Raw genomic sequence first — 19401 nt, 5'->3', positions numbered from 1 at the left:
CCTAAAGACTCGTGACTCGACTCATGACTCGACTCGGACTCTAGCCTAAAGACTTGTGACCTGATTCAGACTCTAGCCTAAAGATCTCTGCATGGTTCCAAATAATATGGTTTATTTCCACACTGTGTAGCACATACGGTGCAGTTTAGGACTTAGTGGTTCTGACAGTGAAATCAAAGTGTGACTGTACTGTAACATTAGCAGAAGTCTCTGGACAGGAGGGAGAGGTGAAGAACGCTGCAATGGATCCATCAGAAACTCATCAGAAAGAACCAACCCAAATGGTAAGTCTATTTCTGAAACATTCACTTTTAGATTTTGGCTTGTAAAATCAAAAGTTTTTGTTGACGTTCCCCGGATTCCGGCTGATCTTGTTGAGAGAACAAACCCTGAATGTTGAGTGCAGGTTTTTGGAACCACCACTAGAGAGCACCAAAACCATGTTTGTTAGAAGATCTGAACCAGAACTTCGTTTGCTCCTGGTGCGACAGGCTGAAATGGGCGTCTATTTACACTATATGGTCAAAAGTATTCGGACACCTGACCGTGAGCTTGTCGAACGTCCCAGTTCAAAAACTATCAGCTAGAATAACAGCTGATCTTCTGAGAAGCTTCTCACAAGAGTTTGGAGAATGACAGCGTATGGGAATTTGTGCCTCAGTTGAAGTTCCAGTTTATTCCAGAGCTGAATGATTTTATTTTCTAAATTTATACTTATATATTTGTATATATTGTTTACAAATTGTACATATTTGTGCACACCGTATATTGTATATACACACAATATACATTTACTACATACCTACTTACTTTATTTATATTTGTATAAGTTCTTCTTCTTGTTGTTTAACTACTGGAGGCAAATAATTTATATTACCGATCAAGCATAACATTATGACCATAACATTAAGCACTTTGTAGTTCTACAATTACTGACTGTTCTCCATCTGTTTCTCTGCATACTTTTTTAACTGCTTTCACCCTGTTCTTCAATAGTCAGGACCCCCACAGAGCAGGTATTATTTAGGTGGTGGATGATTCTCAGCACTGCAGTGACACTGACATGGTGGTGGTGTGTTAGTGTGTGTTGTGCTGGTATGAGTGAATCAGACACAGCAGCGCTGCTGGAGTTTTTAAACACCGTGTCCACTCACTGTCCACTCTATTAGACACTCCTACCTAGTTGTTCCACCTTGTAGATGTAAAGTCAGAGACGATCGCTCATCTATTGCTGCTGTTTGAGTCGCTCATCTTCTAGACCTTCATCAGTGGTCACAGGACGCTGCCCACGGGGCGCTGTCGACTGGATGTTTTTGGTTGGTGGACGATTCTCAGTCCAGCAGTGACAGTGAGGTGTTTAAAAACTCCAGCAGCACTGCTGTGTCTGATCCACTCATACCAGCACAACACACTCTAACACACCAGCACCATGTCAGTGTCACTGCAGTGCTGAGAATGATCCACCACCTAAATAATACCTGCTCTGTGGGGGGTCCTGTGGGGGTCCTGACCATTGAAGAACAGGGTGAAAGGGGGGACACACCCCAGACAGAACGCCTCGACCTCGTTTCTTCCACTATTGTTCTTGTTCTCTGAGCTCCTGAGTGGTACCTGGTTTTGACCTGTTGGACTTGGCTATGACGCCCGTGTCACGATGTATAAAAACACCCAAATAAACATCCATGCGTCCTGCCTCTAATCGTCCCGAGAGAACGACCGCCAGGATCCGAGCGCAGGCGTATTCATCATCGTCTGCATTATTAACGAGCTTCTTAACGAGCTTCCTGTTCAGATCGTCCATTTATCAGTGAAGATGAAATGTTTATGATCAGATGTTTGTCTTAGAAGCAAAACCGTGATTAATGATGCAAAACTCCATCAGATCTGTGGTTCTCTTAATACAGCATATGATCAAAAGTATGTGGACGCCCCTTCTAATGACTGAACTAATACTGAATAGCTGGAAAGGTCACACGGAGGGTCGGTCTGTTTTAATAGTGTTCGACTTCTGACAAGCTCATGCTCAGGCGTCCACATACTTTTGGTTATATAGTTTATATCCGTCATTATTAACATAAAATAAGACAGGAGGAATAAAGTTTATAAAAATATTTACATGGACGTGTTTCATTATGATTATTTACATTAAATTATAAAGACGAGGAGAAACATCTACATCACCAATCACATCATCATCATCATCAGAACAGGCTCAGTCCAGCCTGTGTGTGTGTGTTCATGTAGGTGTGTGTGTGTTCATGTAAGTGTGTGTGTGTGTATCTGTGTGTATATGTGTGTGTGTGTATGTGAGTGTAAGTGTATAAGTGTGTGTTTGGTGTGTGTGTAGGTGAGTGTGTGTGTGTGTGTGTGTGTGTGTATCACACAGCGGTGGTGTGTTTGATGCTGTGGAATCTCATCTGTGTGAGTGTTTATGTGTGTGTGTGGGTACGTGTGTTTGTGTGTAGGTGAGTGTGTGTGTGTACATGTAAGTATGTATGTGTGTGTGTGTGTGTGTGTGTGTGTGTGTGTGTATCAGACGGCGGTGGTGTGTTTGATGCTGTGGAAGCTGATCCTTGTGGGTGATGTTGGGATGGACATCGCTCTGGCAACCCGAACACGGAGGGCGTGGTTATCCTGCCAACGGTGCCACCGCTTCCTTACTGCGGAGCGCACCTGAAACACACACACACACTGAGTTCCTCATCACAGGTGTAAAGAAATCTAATCACACTATAGAAAGTCTTGTGTTGCAGTCAGTGCTGATACCGGAGTGTGTGTGTGTGTGTGTGTGTGTGTGTGTGTGTATGTGTGTATATGTGCATGCGTGCGTGCGTGTGTGTGTGTGAGTGTAATAATGGGTTTGCTGGCACCGTGGTGATGTGGTAGCTTTTATATCAGCACTGCTGTCACAGCACGACATGAACGTTCAGACTCACCTCACCGTTCAGGAAGCAGTAAAACACCGAGACGAAGAAACCCTGCCAGAGGAGAGAGATGGAAAAAGTACTCAACCCCCTTCATAAAAAGTACTCAACCCCTTTTATAAAAAATTACTAAACCCCCATCAATTACTCAACCCCCTTCAAAAAGTACTCAACCCCCTTCATAAAAAGTACTTAACTCCCTTCAAAAAGTACTCAACCCCCTTCATAAAAAGTACTCAACCCCCTTCAAAAAGTACTCAATCCCCTTCAAAAAGTACTCAACCCCTTTCATAAAAAAAGTATTTAACCACTGTCAGAATTATTCAAAAGGTATTCAATCCCCTGCCAAAAAGTATTTTACTCCCTTCAAAATTATTCAACCACCTTCAGAAAGTACTCAACCCCTGTCAAGAAATAATTCATTCTTTCAAAAAAATATTTAACCCCTTTCAAAAGGTATTCAACCCCCATTAAAAAGTACCCAACCCCCTTTAAAAAGTATTCAACCTCTGTCAAGAAAAATATAATTCCTTCAAAAAGTACTCAACCCTGTCGAAACATTACCCACTGTAAAAATTATTCAACCCCATCAAAAAATATTCAACCCCCTTTAAAAAGTATTCAACCCCTTTCATTTGGGTTGTTTTTCCATGTGTAGTGTAATAAATCAATCATATAAAGGAAATGACATCCTTCTGACTCTGCAGCAACAGTTTAGGGAAGAGCCCTAAGCTCAGCCCCACTCATATACAGTGGGGCCAAAAAGTATTTAGTCAGCCACTGATTGTGCAGGTTCTCCTACTTAGAAAGATGAGAGAGGTCTGTAATTTTCATCATAGCTACACTTCAACTATGAGAGACAAAATGAGAAAAAAAAATCCAGGAAATCACATTGTAGGATTTTTAAAGAATTTATTTGTAAATTATGGTGGGAAATAAGTATTTGGTCACCCACAAACAAGCAAGATTTCTGGCTCTCACAGACCTGTAACTTCTTCTTTAAGAAGCTCTTCTGTCCTCCACTCGTTACCTGTATTAATGGCACCTGTTTGACCTCGTTATCTGTATAAAAGACACCTGTCCACAGCCTCAAACAGTCAGACTCCAAACTCAACCATGGCCAAGACCAAAGAGCTGTCGAAGGACACCAGGAAGAAAATTGTAGACCTGCACCAGGCTGGGAAGAGTGAATCTACAATAGGCAAGCAGGTTGGTGTGAATAAATCAACTGTGGGAGCAATTGTAAGAAAATGGAAGACATACAAGACCATTGATAATCTCCCTCGATCTGGGGCCCCACGCAAGATCTCATCCCGTGAGGTCAAAATTATCATGAGAACGGTGAGCAAAAATCCCAGAACTACACGGAGGGACCTGATGAATGACCTGCAGAGAGCTGGGACCAAAGTAACAAAGGCTACCATCAGTAACACACTACGCCGAGAGGGACTCAAATCCTGCAGTGCCAGGCGTGTCCCCCTGCTTAAGCCAGTACATGTCCAGGCCCGTCTGAAGTTTGCCAGAGAGCATATGGATGATCCAGAAGAGGATTGGGAGAATATCATGTGGTCAGATGAAACCAAAATGGAACTTTTTGGTAAAAACTTAACTCATCGTGTTTAGAGGAAGAAGAAGAACCCAAGAACACCATACCTACTGTGAAGCATGGGGGTGGAAACATCATGCTTTGGGGCTGTTTTTCTGCAAAGGGGACAGGACGACTGATCCGTGTTAAGGGAAGAATGAACGGAGCCATGTATCGTGAGATTTTAAGCCAAAACCTCCTTCCATCAGTGAGAGCATTGAAGATGAAACGTGGCTGGGTCTTCCAGCATGACAATGATCCCAAACACACCGCTCGGGCACCCCTCTCTCATCTTTCTAAGTAGGAGAACTTGCACAATCAGTGGCTGACTAAATAATTTTTGGCCCCACTGTAGATGTACATTTTTGGCATTTAGCAGATGCTTTTATCCAAAGCGACTTACAGTACTGTGACAGTATATAGTTTAAGCAATTAAGGGTTACAGGCCTTGCTCAAGGACCTTAACCGCTAGGCTACAACACTAAGAACATCGACTGATTAATCAGCGCCCAGCCATACTGACTGAACGGGCACAAATTCCCACACACAGACAAACCTCAAAGTCTTGTGAGAAGCTTCTCAGAAGAGCGGCTGATGTTCTAGATGAAGAGGTCACACAGAGGTCACTGGTTTTAATACAATTTGTTTTTGTAACGGGACATCCGACATGCTCACGATCAGGCGTCCACATACTTCTGGTCCCTTTCATTTGGGTGATTTATTCCACACGCATCAGGTCTAAAAATGTCATGCTCCACCCTCCTGAGGTGGTGGAACACTCGTCCTCATCCCAGGTTCTGTTGATGAGCACGCTGGACAACTCTGCTAGCTTAATAAAAACGACACCCAGACACTAGCCAATCATGCCCATGCAATAGCACCACTGATCTCACCAGGGTAAACGCTGTATAACCAGTAACGCTGTGTGTCAGAACCGTTACCGCGAGGTTCTGCTGGTGAGGCGCTCGGTGGGAGAGTTCGTGTCTCGGCGCCGATTATCTTAATTGCCTCTCGTCTGAATTCGATACGTCCTCGACGGCTGAACTCCCACGTAGCCTCTCGCGCGCTAAAGGTCGTCCACAGTCATTTAGCGGGAGGAACCCGAGAGCTCCGGTTCCTCCGCCGCCACGTTCCCGCTGGTTATTACGGCTTCGCTTCACACCCTCGCCGCTCCTTTCCTAAAGGTCGACCATCTGATATTTAAAAGCAATCTTCAATATTTTTATCTTTCCTCATTAACATCGCTGCAGTCAGAGTTCTGATTGGCCGAGAGCCATAAAAAAAAGAACTAAATGTACCGAGGGGTTTAGTAACGGTAAACTCGGGGTAAATAAACGTGTGGATAAAATAACGGAAACCCAAAGCTGTACAAGCAGGGCTGAGAATGTTACAGAGGTAAGGGGGCACTTACTTTATCATACAGTTAAATAACAAATACAGGTATAATAACAAAGGAAAAGGGGGGGCAGATACTTTTTCACAGCAGCGGAAGCGTGTTGAGTCACGTCTGTTACCTGAAAGGACTGCAGGAAGGAATTAAAGTAGATGAAGACGATCTGAGAGACGTCGTCCTCTCCCGGGTTCACGAAGAACAGCATGTAGGTGATTCCCAACAGAGGCAGCAACACCAGGGTCGCCTTCACTGCTTTCCTGTCGAGAGTCAGAGACACAGAGTCAGAGATACTGAGTCAGAGATACAGAGTCAAAGATACAGAGTCAGAGATACAGTCAGAGATACTGAGTCAGAAATACAGTCAGAGATAGAGTCAGATATATTAAGTCAGAGAAACAAAGTCAGGGATACAGAGTCAGAGATACAGAATCAGAGATACTGAGTCAGAGATATACTGTCAGAGATACTGAGTTAGACATTCAAAGTCAGAGATACAGAGTCAAAAATACAGAGTCAGACATTCAGAGTCAGATATTTAGAGACAGAAATACAAGATAAGGGATAGAAAATACATAATTAGAGTTCTAGAGCCAAAGATAGAGAGACACACATTTACCACAAAGAGTCAGAGATACACAAATTCAGAGTCAGAGATAGAGAGTCAGAGATTCAGAGTCAGAGATCCAGAATCAAAGATTCAAAGTCAGAGATACAGAGTCAGAGATCCAAAGTCAAAGATACAGAGAATTAAAGTCAGATAAAATTCACATCCACAAACACACAGAATCAGAGAAAGAGTCATATACAGAGTCAGATATCAGGAGTCTGAGACCCAGAGTCAGAGATTCAGAATCTGATTTCTAGAGTCAGAGATACTGAGTCAGAGATCCAGTGTCAGAGATAAAGAGTCAGACATTCAGAGTCAGCGATTCAAAGTCAGAGATACAGTCAAAATTTCAGAGATCTACAGTCAGAGATTCACAGTCAGAGATATACGAGTCAAATATACAGATACAGAGATAAAATTCAGACATTCACAAACACAGAGAATCAGAGAGAGAGTCAGAGATCAGGAGTCAGAAATCAGGAGTCAGAGATCAAGAGTCCGAAATTAAAAGTCAGAGAAACACAGAGAAACAGTAATTTAATCAGTTACTCAAAATCCTGGGCACGAATCATGTGTCTGTGCAGGCACCCCACAGGCTGATAGCAAAGCCATGATTTGAACTTGCTAGCGTGAGACATCAGAATAGGTGGGCCAACGCGCTTCACCGCTACGTCACCCAAGCGCCCCGGGGCGTCGCCCTAATTAAAATCAGCAGCATCAAGGATGTGAAGAAGGTCCATGTGAACGGAACTCCATGATGTTCAACCCAACAACAAATAAAAAACCTTCCAATGATGCCCTTCAGTCAGGAGCGAGTGGGGTCAGGGACAGCGGTCAGGCACAGCGGCGGTGGCATTTCTCCTGCCTCTCTAAATCAGGAACGCCGGCGATTATTTCCGCTCCATAAACGAAGCAGCACGAGGAACAAACCCGTAATAAATAAATAACCGAGCGTGGTGATCACCGCTCACACCGGATCATTTACCTTTATCTTCCTCCTCACATTTAAACCCACGCCTCTGAGGTCGCCACTGTATCGGGGGCATCACCACCGGCACTGGTACGCTGGCACCAGTATCACCACCACCGCTAATACGCTGGCACCAGCACTCTGTTTTATAAAGCAACGAGAGCTGGATTTACACAGGATCTTAGACTGTGCATGTGGGAATTTATGCTTATTTAGGCACAGTGAGTCCACAAGGAACACTTGTTGAAGTGTTTTGAGTCGTACAAGAGTAAAAGGAAACGTCCTTCCCCAAACTGTTGGTATATATTTGGAGGCATATAAAATATTTTAAATCATTGATCTGACAGGAATGTGTGTGAAACATCCAAACTAAATAATTAAGACGGGCGTCCTAATACTTTAGTCCAGATGGCGTATTCATTTACGGCAGAAACTGAGACTGACCAACACACCTACTGGTAGGATTCTGTGAGGTGAGAGGATTCGTTACCTGTACTGAATGGTTTCTGAGGTGGTGGAGGCTCTGAGCTTCGTCATGAGGATCCGAACGATGTTGAACAGAAACACAAAGTTTATCTACAGAGAGGGTAAAGAAAACAAACAAATAAATAAACAAACGAAACAAATAAATAAACAAATAAACAAAACAAACAAATAAATAAACAGAACAAACAAACAAAATAAATGAATAAATAAGCAAATACATAGACAAACAGAACAAACAAATAAACAAAACAAATAAAACAAGCAAATAAACAAATAGAGAAAACAAATAGAATAAACATAAATAAACAAACAGAACAAATAAACAAAACAAACAGAACAAACATAAATAAATAAACAGAACAAATAAATAAAACAAACAGAACAAACATAAATCAATTAACAGAACAAACAAATAAATAAATAAACAGAACAAATAAATAAAACAAACAGAACAAACATAAATAAATAAACAGAACAAATAAATAAAACAAACAGAACAAACATAAATCAATTAACAGAACAAACAAATAAATAAATAAACAGAACAAATAAATAAACAAACAGAACAAATACATAAATAAACAGAACAAATAAATAAACAAAACAAAAAAAGCAAAACAAACAGAACAAACATGCAAATAAACAAACAGAACAAACAAATAGACAAAACAAATAAATCAAGCAAATAAACAAATAGAGAAAACAAATAGAATAAACAAATAAATAAACAAACAGAACAAATAAACAGAACAAACATAAATAAACAAACAGAACAAATAAACAAAACAAACAGAACAAATGAACAAAACGAACAGAACAAACAAATAAATAAACAAACAGAACAAATAAACAAAACAAACAGAACAAACAAATACACAAAACAAATAAAACAAGCAAATAAAAAATAAAGAAAACAAATTAAATAAACAGAACAAACAAACAAGTAAACAAAACAAACATAAATAAAATAAACAAAACAAACAAATAAACAAAACAAATAGAATAAACTAAACCGACAAATAAGACAAACAGAACAAACAAAACAAACAAACCAAGCCAACAAATCAAACAAAACTAATAAACAAAATGAACAAATAAACAAAACAAACAGAATAAACAGAACAAACAAATAAAACAAATAAATAAAACAATTAAATAAACAAATAAACAAAACAAACAAAAAAACTAAACAAAATCGATTAAAGATGCCTTGATGATCCACCCTGCAATGCCAAAAGTATGTGGACATGCATGAATGCATTGAGGTGGTTTAGCCACACCTGGTTGCTAACGTGTATAAAATCAATTCTACTTGTTTGGGGAAGGACCTTTCCTGCTGTGCTTGAAGCAGAGACGAGGTTCGATCAGTTTGAACGGAACGTCTTTATTCATCATATATACAACTACACACGTCAGAGCGTGGGTCAGTCAATGTACTGGAGCTGAGAGGGTTAAGGGCCTCATTTAAGGGCCCAACGGTGGCTTTTTGACTGAGCTGGAACGTGAATCTTAAAAAATCGCCACCTTACTAAACGTCACTGGGATGAATTAGAATGCTGACAGTTTTTTTGAGCTGTACCAGGTGTCCACATACTTCTGACATAAATATCAATGTCTCTGAATGGCAGCGTTACGCCCTCGGATAAGGACACCAGGTCTTAAAAGGAAACACAAGAGCGAGAGGCACGCTACTGAGCGTAGCGTATAATCATGCTAATCGTTATTCTGCACGTTAGCGTGTCATCCCGGCGTAATTATAGCGCTCTAAAGCGCTCGCGTCACTTCATCGGAGCGCGCCGCGGTACTCACCAGCAGCACGCCGATCACCGGGCCCTGGTAAATGTAGTCGATGTATTTCCCAGGTTCCTTTCCAAACCAGCACCTGAAACCAAGGAGAAGAGACGTGATGCAGGAGCGCTGCGGAACACCGGCTGTGTCTCAAATCACATGCTGCACACTACACCGGCGTCACTCAACCACTTACGCCAAAGGTTCCAAAGGTAAATAACGGCGTGCACAGAGCCCTGACCTCAACCTCCCTGAACACATTCAGAATTAATCGGAATGTCACCTGCAAGCCACGCCTTTTGACTTTCTGGATGCAGTGGCGGACTGTTTTGAGTAACGACGGTTTTCTGAAGTGCTACACTGAGATTATTACAGGAGCATGTCGGTTCCTCATGCAGTGCCGTCTGATGGAGATTTCTTCAGAATTTCTTGAATCCTATCACAATATTATGGACTGTAGACGGTGAAAGTTTCATTATTTGCGCTCCTGGTTGAGAAACGTTCTTCTGGGAGCGGTGTTGAGTTTTAAAGACGTTGAGTTTCGAGGTATCTTCTCCCATAAGAATGTTTGGGAAACCTGTTAATGCGTCCATGGTCCCGTGGAGCTGCAGATATTTTAGTCTCATGTAAAATAATGAGGTTGTTTTTGTTACTTAAACACTGAAAATAACACAAATATAATATAAACACACTGAAATACAATTACTAACAATTACACATCAATAAAAATACAATAAAAGCTGCATTTCAGTTTTACTTCATTATTGTTTCCTGACGCTTCTTAATGCTGGAGATGCTCTATGTTGGAATACCGTATTCCCTTCAGCACCGGCGCATTCACATGAGAACGTGACTTACTGTAGTAAAACGGCGAGTGAGGAATGTGATTAGTGGAGGAACTTATGAGCAGTAATAATGAAGAGAAGTTTAGTGCTCCTGTCTCCTTCTTTTACTACATTAAACCACGTTAAGCTTTATTTTCAACCAGAAGCGTTTTAGACTTTACAGGGAGGGTGAAAGATAACAAACAAATAAATGAACAAATAAACAACACAAACAGAACAAACAAATAAATGAACAAATAAACAACACAAACAGAACAAACAAATAAATGAACAAATAGAACAAACAAATATAAATAAATAAACAAACAAATAAATAAACAAGCAAACAGAACAAACAAATAAATAAATGAATAAACAAACATAAAGAAAGAAAGAAACAAATAAATAAACAAACAGAACAAACAAACATAAATAAATTAACAAACAAATAAATAAACAAACAGAACAAACAAATAAATAAATGAATAAACAAACATAAAGAAAGAAACAAATAAATAAACAAACAGAACAAACAAACATAAATAAATTGACAAACAAATAAATAAAACAGAACAAGCAAACATAAATAAACAAACAAATAAACAAACAAATGAATGAATGAATAAACAAACATAAACAAACAAACAACAAACATAAATAAATAAACAAATAAATAGAACAAACAGAACAAACAAACAAACAAATAAATGAATAAACAAACATAAATAAACAAACAGAACAAACAAACAAACAAACATAAATAAATAAAAAAACAGAACGAACAAATAAATAAACAAATAAACAAACAGGACAAAGAAACAGATAAATAAATGAATAAACAAACATAAATAAACAAAGAACAAACAAACATAAGTAAACAAACAGAATAAACAAACAAAAATAAATGAATGAACAAACAAATGTTTATTTAGACTCTGGGAGAAGCTGATTCTGATTCTCACCGTTTCTCAGAAGCTGGAGCTGTAACACAAGTTTAAAAGTGAAACAGGGAGGAGAATCCAGATAAACACAGATACACGTGGAGCTGTAACCCTGGATCTGCACCTTATTCCACGCTGATGCAGATTCAGATCAGATTCACACGCTGATCAGGTTTTACCGATCAAACCGAGCGCTGAACAAAGCGACTGATCATTGTTAGGGGGCGTCGAGTTATAAGCTACCGCTGTATAACGAAACCCAGCAGGCACAGAGGAACCAGGACGACGGTCCTCTACATCCACGACGTGGTTTACAGTCTGCTGTGATTTTAAATGTCCAGCGGTGCGACTCCGCCTTTATTCCCACACGCTGTACGATCAAAAGAACAGTCGCAGGTTTCAGGTTAACAACTTCATTTAATCCGTGACCGACATTTAATGCTCTTTAATTCCCGTTTCTTCTCCACCTGCGGCGGTGAAAATCAATTCTCGGTTCATTTAGGATTCACACCAGCAGCTGGAGGTCAGAACGTTCCTTCAGCAACTCCAGTGATCACAGCGTTCCTCTCAAAACCAGCTTAAATAAAAAGCAGAACACTTACTGTTCGTTCTCGTGGTAGAGCTTCCCCACGGCCCAGGCCACGATGATGGGACAGGGAACACCTGCAGGAACACCAGAACCCCGTCAGGAAACAGAGAACACGTATGAGAAGATACTAGAAGATACGAGCCGAGGGTTCTTGTTTCAGAAGCTCCGTCTGGACTTCAGAGGAATGTGGAGACACTCCGTCACAATATTTTTAGATTGAAAGCTAAAACTAACTTCAGATTAATTGCAGGTGACACGGCGGGCGAAACCTGTCATAAAGTCAACGAGAACAAAGCGTTCCGTTTAGAGGGACGATATGATTGGTCAGTACATCCATTCTTTCTATCAACAGAAGAGGGCGACAAAGGGCCGTCTTTACATTAACCCTTCAAATTCCAACACTGTACTAGTAATACAAAGGTTGCCGGTTCAAGCCCCACCACTGTCAGGTTGCCACTGTTGGACCCTTAAACAAGGCCCTTAGCACTCAATTGCTTAGACCATATAATGTCACAGTACTGAATCAAACAACAAACCACAAACTAAAACCCCAAACTAAAACTCAAACCCTAAACTCCAAACCACAAACTTAAACCACAAACTCAAACCTCAAACTCAAACCCCAAACTAAAACCCCAAACTAAAACTTTAACCCGAAACTCCAAACCACCAACTAAAACCCCAGACTTAAACCTCACACTAAAACCCCAAACTCAGACCTCAAACTCAAACCTCAAACTCAAACCTCAAACCCCAAACTCAAACCACAAACTCAAACCTCAAACTCAAACCTCAAACTCAAACCCAAAACTCAAACCCCAAACCCCCAACTCAAAACCTCAAACTCAAACTCAAACCCAAAACTCAAACCTCAAACTCAAACCCCAAACCCCCAACTCAAAACCTCAAACCTCAAACCCCAAACTCAAAACCTCAAACCCCAAACTCAAAACCTCAAACCTCAAACCTCAAACTCAAACTTCAAAACCCAAACCCAAAACTCAAACATCAAACTTAAACCCCAAACCCTAAATTCAAACCTCAAACTCAAACCACAAACTCAGACTCCAAACCCCAAACTCAAACTCCAAACCACAAACTAAAACCCCAGACTTAAACCTCAAACTAAAACCCCAAACTCAGACCTCAAACTCAAACCACAAACTCAAACCACAAACTCAAACCACAAACTCAAACCCCAAACTCAGACCTCAAACTCAGACCCCAAACTAAAACCCCAAACTCAAAACTCAAACCCCAAACTCAAACCTGAAACTCAAACCCCAAACTCAGACACCAAACTCAAACTCCAAATTTCAAACTCAACTTTCAAACTCAAACCTAAAACTAAAACCCCAAACTCAGACCTCAAACTCAAACCTCAAACTCAAACCACAAACTCAAACCACAAACTCAAACCACAAACTCAAACCACAAACTCAAACCCCAAACTCAGACCTCAAACTCAGACCCCAAACTAAAACCCCAAACTCAAAACTCAAACCCCAAACTCGAACCTGAAACTCAAACCCCAAACTCAGACACCAAACTCAAACTCCAAATTTCAAACTCAACTTTCAAACTCAAACCCCAAACTCAAAACCTCAAACCCAAAACTCAAAACCTCAAACTCAAACCCCAAACTCAAACTTCAAACCCAAACCCCCAACTCAAAACCTCAAACCCAAAACTCAAAACCTCAAACTCAAACCCCAAACCCAAACCCCCAACTCAAAACCTCAAACCCAAAACTCTAAACCTCAAACTCAAACCCCTAACTCAAACCTCAAACTCAAACCCCCAACTCAAAACCTCAAACCCAAAACTCAAAACCTCAAACTCAAACCCCAAACTCAAAACTGAAACATCAAACTCAAACCCCAAACTCAAACCCAAAACTCAAACATCAAACTCAAACCCCAAACTCAAACCCCAAACTCAAACCCCAAACTCAAACCTCAAACTCAAACCCCAAACCCTAAACTCAAACCTCAAACTCAAACCACAAACTCAGACTCCAAACCCCAAACTCAGACCCCAAACTCAAACACCAAACTCAAACTCCAAATTTCAAACTCAACCCTCAAACTCAAACCTTAAACTCAAACCACAAAGGAATGCAGAAAGCCGTCACCATTTACCAACTGAATTCCAAAAAAACCTGGAGAACACCAGCAGGGGAGCTGGAGACTGAGCGTGAGGACTCGGAGAGCTGGGTTTGAGCCTTAAGTACTCTTATAAACCATTCTCCCAGGTGTAATGAGGTGCAGATGATGCTTTAAAGAGTAGTGTCGAAAAAACAACACCTATTTATCGACCAGCACGGGGTGACATGGTGGTGCCAGGGCTTCAACCAGCAACCGTCTGATTACAAGTCTAGCGCTTTAATCACTCTCTTTGCATCCTAAAACAGCATGACCAGGTAGTAAGCGAGTGCAGGTGATGAACAGTTGTAGCCTAGTGGTTAAGGCACTGGACTATTAATCAAAAGGTCGCTGGTTAAAGCCCCACCACTTCCAGGTTGCCACTGTTGGGCCCTTGAGCAAGGCCCTTAACCCTCAATTGCTTAGACAACACACTGTCACAGTACTGTAAGTCGCTTTGGATGAAAGCGTCCGCTAAATGCTGAAAATGGAAATGAAATGGTGGCAAACATGACCCTGTCCCAACATTTTTTGAACATCTGGCAGGCCAAAAAATAGCTATGGACACGGCGGCGATGTTCAAACTGACGAAAATATGGAAAAACAAGTTCATCAGCACCGTAACCCTTGGTCTGGCCAGTAGCCCCTTCTAGATATGAAGCCAGGATGGACTTGGAGGAAGATGATCACCACTGAGCGAGTGAACGAGACGGCCAGAACAGAACATGAGCTCCTGAGCTTCTGAACCACAACAAGTCCAGCAGGAATCACTGTGGAAGGACCCAGAGGACCAGGAGGACGCCGGATTGATGTCAGAGAGAATCTGAGAAGGCGTATCAATGTTGCGTGGCTGGTTCCTGTTCTGGGAACCACAGCCTCAGTGGAAGACCGTTCCAGAAGATTGGAGGACGGTGAAGAACCCATGTTGGTTCGATTGGAATGTTTAATTAAGGAGGTTTGTGGCCCTGTGGTGTGTTTACGTGCTGGTGCATGTTTATGTTGGGCGTATTGATCGATGTGATTACAGGTGGTGAACGTGGTCTCGCATTTGCACCAGTAATCAAGTCAAGTGGGCTTTACGTTCCCACTTTAGCCCCTCCAATGTGGTACTAGTGTGTGTGTGTGTGTGTGTGTGTGTGTGTGTGTGTTAGCGCCATCCCTCTCCTTTCCACTTGCCGAAGTGGTGCCGATTGACGGCTGCACCACAAGCATCCAATTTTCTTTTCCGCCGTTTCGAAGGCGGCCAATCGATCGGCGAATCAAAATACCGCATCTCAGGACTCATCCAATTACCCACCGACCTGCCGGCGCACCCCCCCCCTTCCCCCCCTTTCATCCCGAAAGGTCAGGTTTACCAAAATGGCACCATCCTTCCTGACCTTTACTCTCACCCCGGCATTCCTAACACTCGCTCATCACGTCAATCACACAAACCTCTGTCCAGTTACTTTTGACCAGGCGAGCGTACATGAGCAACAGGCTCCTCAGATTGTGTCACCAAACACCTGAACGCCTCCTGTTTAATCCAAAACAACATCGGAGTGTCTTCAGGGAAAGTCACTGAGAGTCATTGAGTGGTCCAACCAAGAACTCAAACCCCAAACCCAAACCTCAAAACTCAAACCCCAAACCCAAACCTCAAAACTCAAACCCCAAACCCCAAACCCCAAACTCAAAACTCAAACCCCAAACTCAGACCCCAAACTCAGACCCCAAACTCAGACCCCAAACTCAAACCTGAAACTCAAACCCCAAACTCAAACTCAAAACTCAAACCCCAAACTCAAAACCCAAATTCAGACGCAAACTCAAACCACAAACTCAGACCCCAAACTCAAACCTGAAACTCAAACCCCAAACTCAGACCCCAAACCCCAAACTCAAACCCCAAACTCAAACCTGAAACTCAAACCCCAAACTCAGACCCCAAACTCAAACCTGAAACTCAAACCCCAAACTCAGACCCCAAACCCCAAACTCCAAACTCAAACCTCAAACCCAAACCTGAAACTCAAACCCCAAACTCAAACTCCAAACTCAAACCTCAAACCCAAACCTGAAACTCAAACCCCAAACTCAGACCCCAAACTCAGACCCCAAACTCCAAACTCAAACCACAAACCCAAACCAGAAACTCAAACCCCAAACTCAAACCCCAAATTCAGACCCCAAACTCAAACCCCAAACTCAAACCCCAAACTCAAACACTAAACTCAAACCCCAAACTTCAAACTCAAACCACAAACTCAAACCCCAAACTCTAAACTCAAACCCAAACCCCAAACTCAAACACTAAACTCAAACCCCAAACTTCAAACTCAAACCACAAACTCAAACCCCAAACTCTAAACTCAAACCCAAACCCCAAACTCAAACACTAAACTCAAACCCCAAACTCTAAACTCAAACTCAAACCCCAAACTCCAAACTCAAACTCAGACCCTAAACTCAAACCCCAAACTCAAACCCCAAACTCAGATGCCAAACTCAAACGCCAAACTCAAACCCCAAACTCAACCCCCAAACTCAAACCCCAATCTCAGACCCCAAACTCAGACCCCAAACTCAAACCCCAAACTCAGACCCCAAACTCAAACTTAGAATCCAAACTCAAACCCCAAACTCAAATCTCAAACACAAACCCCAAACTCAGACCCCAAACTCAAACTTAGAATCCAAACTCAAACCCCAAACTCAAACCACAAACTCAAACCACAAACTCAAACCACAAACTCAAACCACAAACTCAAACCCCAAACTCAGACCTCAAACTCAGACCCCAAACTAAAACCCCAAACTCAAAACTCAAACCCCAAACTCGAACCTGAAACTCAAACCCCAAACTCAGACACCAAACTCAAACTCCAAATTTCAAACTCAACTTTCAAACTCAAACCCCAAACTCAAAACCTCAAACCCAAAACTCAAAACCTCAAACTCAAACCCCAAACTCAAACTTCAAACCCAAACCCCCAACTCAAAACCTCAAACCCAAAACTCAAAACCTCAAACTCAAACCCCAAACCCAAACCCCCAACTCAAAACCTCAAACCCAAAACTCTAAACCTCAAACTCAAACCCCTAACTCAAACCTCAAACTCAAACCCCCAACTCAAAACCTCAAACCCAAAACTCAAAACCTCAAACTCAAACCCCAAACTCAAAACTGAAACATCAAACTCAAACCCCAAACTCAAACCCAAAACTCAAACATCAAACTCAAACCCCAAACTCAAACCCCAAACTCAAACCCCAAACTCAAACCTCAAAGTCAAACCCCAAACCCTAAACTCAAACCTCAAACTCAAACCACAAACTCAGACTCCAAACCCCAAACTCAGACCCCAAACTCAAACACCAAACTCAAACTCCAAATTTCAAACTCAACCCTCAAACTCAAACCTTAAACTCAAACCACAAAGGAATGCAGAAAGCCGTCACCATTTACCAACTGAATTCCAAAAAAACCTGGAGAACACCAGCAGGGGAGCTGGAGACTGAGCGTGAGGACTCGGAGAGCTGGGTTTGAGCCTTAAGTACTCTTATAAACCATTCTCCCAGGTGTAATGAGGTGCAGATGATGCTTTAAAGAGTAGTGTCGAAAAAACAACACCTATTTATCGACCAGCACGGGGTGACATGGTGGTGCCAGGGCTTCAACCAGCAACCGTCTGATTACAAGTCTAGCGCTTTAATCACTCTCTTTGCATCCTAAAACAGCATGACCAGGTAGTAAGCGAGTGCAGGTGATGAACAGTTGTAGCCTAGTGGTTAAGGCACTGGACTATTAATCAAAAGGTCGCTGGTTAAAGCCCCACCACTTCCAGGTTGCCACTGTTGGGCCCTTGAGCAAGGCCCTTAACCCTCAATTGCTTAGACAACACACTGTCACAGTACTGTAAGTCGCTTTGGATGAAAGCGTCCGCTAAATGCTGAAAATGGAAATGAAATGGTGGCAAACATGACCCTGTCCCAACATTTTTTGAACATCTGGCAGGCCAAAAAATAGCTATGGACACGGCGGCGATGTTCAAACTGACGAAAATATGGAAAAACAAGTTCATCAGCACCGTAACCCTTGGTCTGGCCAGTAGCCCCTTCTAGATATGAAGCCAGGATGGACTTGGAGGAAGATGATCACCACTGAGCGAGTGAACGAGACGGCCAGAACAGAACATGAGCTCCTGAGCTTCTGAACCACAACAAGTCCAGCAGGAATCACTGTGGAAGGACCCAGAGGACCAGGAGGACGCCGGATTGATGTCAGAGAGAATCTGAGAAGGCGTATCAATGTTGCGTGGCTGGTTCCTGTTCTGGGAACCACAGCCTCAGTGGAAGACCGTTCCAGAAGATTGGAGGACGGTGAAGAACCCATGTTGGTTCGATTGGAATGTTTAATTAAGGAGGTTTGTGGCCCTGTGGTGTGTTTACGTGCTGGTGCATGTTTATGTTGGGCGTATTGATCGATGTGATTACAGGTGGTGAACGTGGTCTCGCATTTGCACCAGTAATCAAGTCAAGTGGGCTTTACGTTCCCACTTTAGCCCCTCCAATGTGGTACTAGTGTGTGTGTGTGTGTGTGTGTGTGTGTGTGTGTGTTAGCGCCATCCCTCTCCTTTCCACTTGCCGAAGTGGTGCCGATTGACGGCTGCACCACAAGCATCCAATTTTCTTTTCCGCCGTTTCGAAGGCGGCCAATCGATCGGCGAATCAAAATACCGCATCTCAGGACTCATCCAATTACCCACCGACCTGCCGGCGCACCCCCCCCCTTCCCCCCCTTTCATCCCGAAAGGTCAGGTTTACCAAAATGGCACCATCCTTCCTGACCTTTACTCTCACCCCGGCATTCCTAACACTCGCTCATCACGTCAATCACACAAACCTCTGTCCAGTTACTTTTGACCAGGCGAGCGTACATGAGCAACAGGCTCCTCAGATTGTGTCACCAAACACCTGAACGCCTCCTGTTTAATCCAAAACAACATCGGAGTGTCTTCAGGGAAAGTCACTGAGAGTCATTGAGTGGTCCAACCAAGAACTCAAACCCCAAACCCAAACCTCAAAACTCAAACCCCAAACCCAAACCTCAAAACTCAAACCCCAAACCCCAAACCCCAAACTCAAAACTCAAACCCCAAACTCAGACC

The 19401-nt window shown here is 42.3% G+C and overlaps 1 protein-coding gene across 1 annotated transcript in view; it reads right to left on the bottom strand.

Annotated features, from left to right (window-relative positions):
• Positions 1-2094: 2094 nt before the first annotated feature.
• Positions 2095-19401, bottom strand: part of LOC134311796 (corticotropin-releasing factor receptor 2) — a 64491-nt gene continuing 47184 nt past the window's right edge. Inside the window, exons 7-12 of the mRNA XM_062993469.1 lie at positions 12121-12181; positions 9775-9847; positions 7970-8055; positions 6024-6159; positions 2937-2978; positions 2095-2673 (exon numbers count right to left, since the gene is read on the bottom strand). Of these exons, the coding sequence (XP_062849539.1) occupies positions 2533-2673; positions 2937-2978; positions 6024-6159; positions 7970-8055; positions 9775-9847; positions 12121-12181 (539 nt within the window). The 3' untranslated portion in view covers positions 2095-2532. The remainder of the gene's footprint in view (positions 2674-2936; positions 2979-6023; positions 6160-7969; positions 8056-9774; positions 9848-12120; positions 12182-19401) is intronic.

This window comes from Trichomycterus rosablanca, chromosome 4 (genome assembly GCF_030014385.1).
Source record: "Trichomycterus rosablanca isolate fTriRos1 chromosome 4, fTriRos1.hap1, whole genome shotgun sequence".
Lineage (NCBI taxonomy): Eukaryota > Metazoa > Chordata > Actinopteri > Siluriformes > Trichomycteridae > Trichomycterus > Trichomycterus rosablanca.
This window is presented reverse-complemented; position numbering and strand designations above follow the sequence as displayed.